We start from the raw sequence: 9,500 nt of genomic DNA on the forward strand, positions 1-9,500 counted from the left end.
GTTCTTCTTTTATCATTTCAGGACATGAAAATATTACCTGGAAATAAAATGATTTATTTTTTGTTTTTCATTGTTATTTTTCTGTGTTTTTGTTTTTTGTTGTTGACTGGCATTGGACATTTGTTGTTTACTTTTTTCATGTTTGTTTTCGTCACCAAAAAATATTTTCTATTAATTACTATTTGATGTGATACCTAGAGTGGGGGAGACAGAGATCAAGAGAGAGAGAGAGAGAGGGAGAGAGAGAGAGAGAGAGAGAGCACTAAACCACTCCCCATTCTCTTGTAAACCCTTTCCACTCGGTTAAAGTCCAGTGCTATGAGTTTGCAGCTCTGCAATGTCTGAATGAGTTCCAACAAACAGAGCCATCCCCTCCATTCTTTCCATCTCTTCCCATCTGTCTTTTCTTTTTATACTGTGCACCCAGTCCAAGTCCACTTCTCACTGTCTCAGTTATGTATTACTTATCACTTCATCAGGGACTTCAGATATATATATATATATATATTATATATATATATATATATATATATATATATATATATATATATATATATTTATAATTATATAATAAAGACCTGCAGTTCTGATCATAAAAAAGTGATAAGGAAGCACAGTAAGCTGTATAATATATATAATGAAAATACTACAAGTCCTGAGGACTGGCAACAGGTTCCACCCCAATCTCCCCCAGCCCCCTCCCTCCAACTGCACCCCCCAATCTGACAGTTTATAGAAGTCACAGGACTAATGACGATGATGATGATATCACAGCAGTGGGGATGCATACACCAGGATCAACAGTCTCTGATATAAATCATACTGATAATTATTATGTGGCAGCTGACAGCCTGTTGCTTGCTACATATGCTGCTGCATGCTAAAGTGTCTGAATCTGATTATTTCCTGGGGGATAACTGGACCAGTGGAATGGATAGTTACACTGGTCTGTTTGAAAATTTTGAAATCATTACTTGTCTCAGACTAGGGGAATATTGAGGCCTACAACTACTACAAAGTAATTTTGATTACAATGTGGGTAATAAATAAACATTTCTTGTGTCTTCGTGAAGTTAGTCTTCATAATAATTATTATCTTACTTGATTTATAGTAGTTTACATTGCTTGTTAAGAAAAATAATGGGTGTGAAATGCTTCTTAGTTATAGTGAGCACTGTGTAATATACTTTAACAAGACAGAATCACTAATGATCCATATGATAGTAATTATGTGCTTGTACTTGTAAATTATGATTTTGTTGAAAATGATACTTTCTGTTACAGGTTTACACCCTGAAGATGGAGTACGTGACATGATTATTATCAGTGACATTGATGAAAATGGGATAAATACCAATCTTCAAGTGCGCTACAAACAGGATATTATTTATGTATCCTTTTTTTTGCATGGTGTAATAAAAAAAAAATTGCATTAAATAATATGCCTTTGAAATGGTGAGTATTGTGTGTGACCTTGTGTTTGCCTTTCAGTTTGAAACTGTATGTGAGCTCTTGTGTACAAGCATATATTTTAGCATTTAGCATTGTGTGTGAGTGTATGTTATCATATGTCACAATGTGTTTGTGTCAAAATCATCACTGTGCGTAAACAAGCAATGAAGTATATATAACATACAGTGTTTGAGTGAGAGATGGATTTGGTTCAGGGGAATGAGATAATATTCTGAGAATATTGTAGTCTGTTGAAACTTGAATATGGCTTGCTCATTTATTGTGAGTGGGCTGATTTATGTAGATAAGTGTTGTATGTTCTCTGTGTGCATAAAAGTATGCATATTGGATGTTCATGTGACATTAAAGAAAACAAAACCCACAAGTATAACAAATTATACAATCCTGGAGTGACTGCTGATGCTATTGCTGTTTTCTATGTTGCTTTGTACAGACGACTGGTATTACTATACAAAACAAGGAGACATATGTTGCCATAATTATTTTTGATATTGAACCTAAGCATTTGAGTTTTCACATCTTCATTTCAAATAAATGAATTACAAAGTGAAATACTACCTAAAAGATGATCAAATACACAGGAAAAAACAAGTTCACAAATAATCAGCCAAATCAGGAAATGTCTAATTGATTTGTGAACAGAAGCTCATAACTGTAGGTCATTTCTGGTATGAAGCCGACTGAACTTGTAATAAAAGCGAATGCAGAGTAAAAAGCATATAAACCAAGACATTTGGGGCCATAGTTGGTTGTAAGCATACTTTTGCCTGAAACACTGTGAAAAGAACTCCATGAGAAAGATGCATGCACACACACAACACACACACACACACACACAAGAGAGACAGACTGAGACAGGCAGACATATATATCCTAACAATAGCATACTTTTAGTTTCAAACATTCAAGAGACAGATCAAGAGGCTTAAAACTTTAGAACATCAATCAGTGCACAAATGTAAGATTTTTTTTTATCGGGGGTTGGGGGGCGGGGGGGGCAGTGCCTGTAAACTTACTGGTCTCTACATCAATAATAATTATGGGAGTGAAAGGGGGCACGGTGAAGTGATGGTATCCTGCCAAGTCCGCACAGGCGGAAACTGGGCCGTCTGTGATAGGCCTGTAGGAGCAGGAAGGACCCACTTGGCAGTCAACTTAGTGCGCCCTGTCAGTCGCCACCGGCCTGACGCCACAAGACTGACGTAAGGGTCGACGCTGAGACCACACGTGCTAAAACTGAGGCTAAGAAATGCAGCACGTAGCCGTGCCATGATTTCGAGTGATAGTGTTTGGTTTAGATAGGAATCTGGGCCAATCAGTATCGGATGTGGCAGCGGGGGTGGGATGTATACTTCGTGTGTTAGTTTCGTCATTTGTTGAAAGACCGCGAAAGTAGCAGGTGATCAACGCAGAGGGCTCCAATGTCACTGATATGTAATATCCCGTTCGTGTTGGTTTGTTGTGGAGTTTCTTACTTCTGGCTTGTCAGGAACTATGACAGAACAGACAGACAGGCGTGTGTGTGTGTGTGTGTGTGTGTGTGTGCGCGCGCGCGCGCGTGTGTGTGTGTGTGTGTGATACATACATACATGCATACACACGTACATGTATTATATGTATATCTATACTCTGTGTGTGTCTCTCTCTTTTGATAGGTAGTTAGTGTTTTAGAGACTTCATGCCAGCATTTGCTCAGTTTTATGTAACTTTTCCATGATGCACAGCAGCCTCTCTCTCTCTCTCTCTGTGCCGGTGTGTGTGTGTGTGTGTGGAAAGATGAGAGGCTTGGTGTGAATAGGAATGCTTTGACTGGCAAGCACCAATGTACAAGAGGTTGTTGCTGCGGTGATGGCAGTGGCAGTTTTGGATATGGGATGCAGATGTGAGGTGTGGGGATCCTCTCTCTTGCATGTTTTTACCTTGTAGCTTGAGGAATGGATGTGTGTACGTGTGTGTGTAAGCACGCCTGAGAGAGAGAGAGAGAGAGAGAGAGAGAGAGAGAGAGAGAGAGAGAGAATTTCAGATAGTAAACCATTAAGATTTTCAGTAAAATTTTAGTAAAGCTGCAAAGAAAAATCGGCTGACGGAAGTGATATGAGTCGTGATATTTAATTATGATGCATTACATGTAAAATTAGTCTGCATGCCCCATTTTGCATGAAACCACAACTGAACGCAAATTACGCATAATTATGCAGTCCACTAACACAAAAGTACATGGAACACACTGTCTTTCTCCCTCTGTCTCTCTTTTTTCTTCTTCTATTTCTCTCCCACACACTTACACAGACACACTACTACGACTAGTACTACCACTACTACTACTATTACTACAACCATTACTACAACACACAATATACACACGCGCCACAACACTTCTTATTAGTGATCCCACCCAACGAGAACAGGGTGTTTCCACCACAACTAGTTTGGGTCCTCATCGATCCTCCTTCCGCTGGTAGAAATAGAAACAACACAAACAAAGCAGCCCACAGATTAAGCCAGACAACTGTAGACAAAGAGCTTAACCTTTTTTGCGGCAGAAACAACGCATACCTCCTACTCGCCTTCATTCACCTTTATCAGAACAGTTCTTGCTAGTTCTATTCAACTGTTGTGAAAGATTTCCCCTTTGTTTTCTTGCTTCCACTCGGAAGCTGCTGACCTGACTGCAAGGTCGCTCGTATCGACCGCAGCATGCAAGCTAGTAAGCTGCCGCGCAAGGCGCGTGCAAGCGCTGCAAACTGTGCATGCACTGCACGAGACAATCGTCTGCTGTCGTGCTTTGCTGCATGCATGCACATGTGTGCGTCCCCCCACCCCTTCCCTCCCTCGCTAAACCGCTCAGTTCGTGCAACTGAACATGAATATGACCCCACGTCAGTTCTGCCCCCCAGGTAGAGTTTGGGTATGAGGTCAGCCCCTGCACAGACAGATACAGCTGATTATGCTTACACAGTAAAAATGCATATATATATATATATATATATATATATATATATATATATATATATATATATATGTATGTATGTATGTATGTATGTATATGCATGGAAGGAGGGAGATGGAGACTGGGTAATGTTGGAGATAGTTTTTGAGACTTTGCTCTCGTGTACGATGGTCGCGTGGTCGTGTGTGAACGGGCTTCCCCGCGTTGGTAACTTAGAGACTTAGTGACGCGTTAGCATGATAGTGAAAAAGAAGAGAGGAATGGAATGTGGGTGGGTAAAGTGGGTGCAGGAAGTTTCGAGCAGTGGGATCCTTTAGTTATGAAAATTTTAAGGCTTAGTCAAATAGCCTTTTATTGTTGATAGATGATGGTCTCTCACACACACACACACACACACACACACACACACACACACACACACACACACACACAACACACACACACACACAACGCGCGCGCACACACACACACACACACACACACACACACACACACACACACACAACCACCACCACCACCACCACCTTGCATACTTGATATGCGACAGTTGGGCGGCTGAGGTATTCAGAACTGGAACACACACACACACACACACACACACACACACACACACACACACACACACACATTCTTGCATACTTGATATGCTGCCCAAGGCTGAGCCACTCCGAAAAGGAACACACACACACACACACACTCTCTCTCTCTCTCTATCTCTCTGACTCAGACACACACACACACACACACACACACACACACACACACTATACCCCCAGAATAACGGGCGCGTGGTGTTGCTGAAATTCCATTCACGCAGCTTACACGATACCAGAGATGGAACTAGTGATGGAGAACTGCAGTAATAGACTCAGTGCCGAGTCTTGACACCAGCCAAATAAACCATCGGGGAGCGGCATGTCTCCTGTTTCGCGGACGTTGACCCGAGCAGCCGCCAAAACCAAGCTAGAAGCCGTGCACACTTTAGAATGCAGTGTAGGGTTTTTAGAGATGATGGCCTTGGTTTGGCCAGAGCGACTAGACGTCTGGTTCTATTTGATCTGTGCCTTGTATTGTTGACACAGAACTCGAGATCAAACAACTTTGTATGCCGGGCATGATTCAGCAACCGATCCAGTTTTCGTTGGTCCAGTGTTGCCGGTGTACATGTTTAGTTAGCGCACATGATCTGTTTTTGTCTCGACTTTTTGGATTTGATTTGTGCATTACTGACTTACTGACACGGAAATGAAATCAATCTTGTTCATTGATTTAGCTGATCCACTCTGTGCATTCGATTGATATTGGTTGCTATTAATTTGGCGCTTAAACACGTTTAAGTTGATTTGTGCATACTGACACAGAACTGAAGTCATGTAAGGTCTGTCTATCTATCTACCTATCTTTAATATTAACATTTTTTTTCTAATGAATAATAGCCACTCCTGTTTAGTCGGTCCAGTTTCGTAAGTTCTTTTAATTTAAATGCACCCAACCAGTTTGGATTTGCGACACTCTCACGTCGTTCGGGGCGTCATTGGTGACTAACATTTTCATCAGCGACGACGGACATAAAAAAAAAAATAAAAAAAGGGAGAGAGAGTTCAACCAATAACGAAGGCTATACCAAGGAGTTCGACACTGCATATCAATTTATGTGTGTTTCCTGGTCACCACTAATCATTTTCTAATTTTAGAAAGTTTGATACAGACCATTCATAGTCATTTAAGATCTTGATCAACAGTGATTGTGGATTGTAATATTTATAATATATGGGCATGGTATGTATAATGTCGTTAGGATATAATTATGTATATGTATATATGAAGGAAATAGAGACAAATGGAGGCGGTGCAGGAAGGGTGTGACGCGCGCACACACACACACAGACACACACAGACACAGACACACACACACACACATTTTCAAGCGAAACAAAGAGAAGGGAAGTAGGGTGAGTAGTGCGGGTACGTGTGGACCAGGCGTTTCATCCAGGAGATCGGTTTGCAGCAGCAGCAGCAGCAGCAGCAGTGGTCCCACAATCTGCAGTAGTCGAGGAAGTGTTGGGGGGGAGGGGTAAAAAAATCGATGCGTCATTTGTGGGGCGAGGGAGTGACTGTTACTGGGTGCTGCTGACGATAGCTGAGAGAGAGAGGACGTAAATTACGTCATGGCGTGAGTGTGAGGCAGCTGGCTGACCGCATCAAGACTGCGTTACTAGTTCGTGGTCGTGGCCTTTCTAGGGGTTGAGGGAGGAGGTAGGGATGAGGAGGGGAGGGGAGGGGAAGGTGACAAGAGTGGTAAACTCCGCAGTAAAAACAGTCGTACACGCACGCGCGCGCACATATATATGCACGTACTCCCAGCCACATACATATTTATAATTAACAAGTGGCAAATCGGTAGCTGTCAGAATTAGAATTGCTCTCCAATGATGCATCCGTGTACTCTATGTAGTGGATTTCGATTAGCAAGGACATATTAGAAGAATATACCATGTCCAGCATCTCAATGTTTGATGAATTAAGTTTCGAGTTCTCTCTCTGTCTCTGTCTCTCTCAGTCTCCATCTGTCTGTCTGTGTCTCTGTGTATTTGTGTGTGTGTATGTGTGTGTGTTTGTCACACTCACACACTTACACACACACAAACATACACACGCCCCCCACCCCCCACCCCTTTCCCCACAGCCTTTCAAGGTGACATACAAATGAGTGAATTTCCAGCAGTGAGATGCACATTCATGAGCATCAGTAGGTTTTTTATTTTATTTTATTTTATAATATTTATTTCTTCTCTCTCTCTCTCTCTCTCTCTCTCTCTTTAAAGCATGGAAGATGTGTAGGTTTGCTGCACGCACACACACATACTCCACACACTTATCACACACTCTCCCATTCTTTCTCTTGTTTGCATTTTTCACTTTGTCCTTGACCGCTGCCTGCACTCTCACAAAATGAACGTTACGTGGATCATCTGTCAGTGTGTCCTTTTGGCGGTGACCAGTGGAGCGAAGAAGTGTCAACTGTTGGGGGTGGGCGGGATGGAGGGGTGGGGAGGGGAAAAAAAGAGGGGTGGGGGGCGGGGGAGAGGCGGGGGAAGGAGTTGGGTATGTGTGTGGGACATCCGTGAAATACTGCTATAGTGGTCACTGGTGTGATTCATGTACCGGACCTTTCCTACCTGTTGTGTGTCTCTATGTTGGGCGGTATTTATAGCAGTACTATGTAGTTGTGTGTGTGTGTGTGTGTGTGTGTGTGTGTGTGTGTGTGTGTGTGTATGGTGTGATTCCCACCTTTTGTGTTGTCTATCTATAGACCAGTCTGTCTCTTACGGGCAACATTCATGACAGTTGTTAGTGTGTGATTCCTGGGGCGCTTTTCCCACCGGTTGTGAATATATTAAATATCCGAATTTATCGCATTATACAGGACTGGCTAGTGTCTGGTTGCTAAGTATACTTACTGGATTTTGTCACCCACTACTGATTCATGTGATGGGTGTGTATGCTTCCTACCGGACTTTCCTATATGTTTGTTTACCTTTTGTTTTTGTCGCATTCATAACAACACTGGAAGTGTGTGATTGCTGCTGGACTTTCTCATATGTGTGTCTTGACCTCTTGTGAGCACATTATTTTAAGAGTACTGGTTGTGTTTTTGTTCCTGTTGTACTATTTCCGTTAACTCGTTATGGGCGGTCACGAAACCAAAACACCAACAACAGCAATAAGAGCAGCAACAACAACAACCGATAATGAAATCATTTTCAAGGATAATCGTTAAGAACTCGTGTGCTTTTTTTGTTGTGATCCATTCAGTATTGGCAATGCGTGATTGTCGCTGTATTTTCCCACCTGTGTATTGTCTTTTGTAGGGCTTTCCTAGAACTGCAGTAACTGACTTCACGCGGTTTCTGTTGTCCTCACATATGTATACCTCATTGGACGTTTTACATTTCCTTTTGAAATCATTTTGAATCCTCTTGCAGATGTCAATTCTTGTACGTATGTTACATGGAAGGGGTAATGTGTGAAAAATTAAATGATGAGAATGGCAGATTTACTGTTTCCTGATTTGCTTAATAGTTGTAGACTGAGTATTGTGCAAGACATTTAGTGTGATATCGTTGCGGGATTTTCCCCGTCCATTGTATTCCTCTTAAACTGAGAATTTTAAACAAGTGTGAGTGCGCGCGCTGTCTGTATTTTACAGGAAGTTTTAAACTAGTTTGTATTAAATAAATGATAGTGATTGTTGTTGAATCGGTTGCACTGTTATTATAACGGCGTTCCAATGCTTGGTTTTAGTGCACACGTTGTTTGAGTCTGTCCTGTTGCTTTGTAGAATTATGCGCGCGCAGCTTAGAAATTAGATCTTTGGGCGGGGCTTGAGGTGGGATTTACCCCCCCTTTCTTTATTGCGAGGACAGTCAAGGTGTTGGGCGTCAAATTCACTCGAAATTTCTAGTATGATGTAGAGTTCTACCCAATGACTAAGAGGGAGCCACCTCGATCAGAATCATGGTGGACGGAGAAAATCCGGATCTTTAGAGACTCGACCCTTGGACCCCACCGTCGCTTCCTCTGCTCAGGCACTGCCACTCCACCGCTCGACGCGAGTGTTGTCTTCATAGGGTTGTCGGTGTGGGTGGGAGTGGGGTGGGAGGAGTGTAGAATGACTCAGCCTTCAACAGCCGAAGGCCGTGTTGTCGTAAAGATGTTAAAGCTGAAACATGATGCCCCCAACATAGCAGTCATGATGATGACAATAGAGGAGGAAGGATCTAATCCCCCCCACCCCCCCGTTCCGCCACGTGTGTCTGTGTGAGTGTGTGCTTGTGTGTGAAGAGAAGGCTGGTAGGGAGGGCTAGAGATCCTGCTGGGTTTATATAAAAACACTTCAAGGGATGGGGATTCTCTCAGTACTTCTGCTTGTCTCCCCCTCGCCCCTTTTTTTCATGGTTGTGACTTTGTGTGTGTGCGAGTGAATGTGTGCGTGCGTGCGTGCGTGTGTGCGTGTGTGTGTGTGTGTGTGTGTGTGTGTGTGTGTGTGTGTGTGTGTGTGTTGTACATGTATGTG

At 42.5% G+C, this 9,500-nt stretch overlaps 1 protein-coding gene across 1 annotated transcript in view; it reads left to right on the forward strand.

The window, feature by feature from the left end:
- Nucleotides 1-9,500, forward strand: part of LOC143296612 (myosin-VIIa-like) — a 220,551-nt gene that overhangs the window by 2,185 nt on the left and 208,866 nt on the right. Inside the window, exon 2 of the mRNA XM_076608641.1 lies at nucleotides 1,285-1,391. Within this exon, the coding sequence (XP_076464756.1) occupies nucleotides 1,285-1,391 (107 nt within the window). The remainder of the gene's footprint in view (nucleotides 1-1,284; nucleotides 1,392-9,500) is intronic.

This window comes from Babylonia areolata, chromosome 21 (genome assembly GCF_041734735.1).
Source record: "Babylonia areolata isolate BAREFJ2019XMU chromosome 21, ASM4173473v1, whole genome shotgun sequence".
Taxonomy (NCBI): Eukaryota; Metazoa; Mollusca; class Gastropoda; order Neogastropoda; family Buccinidae; genus Babylonia; species Babylonia areolata.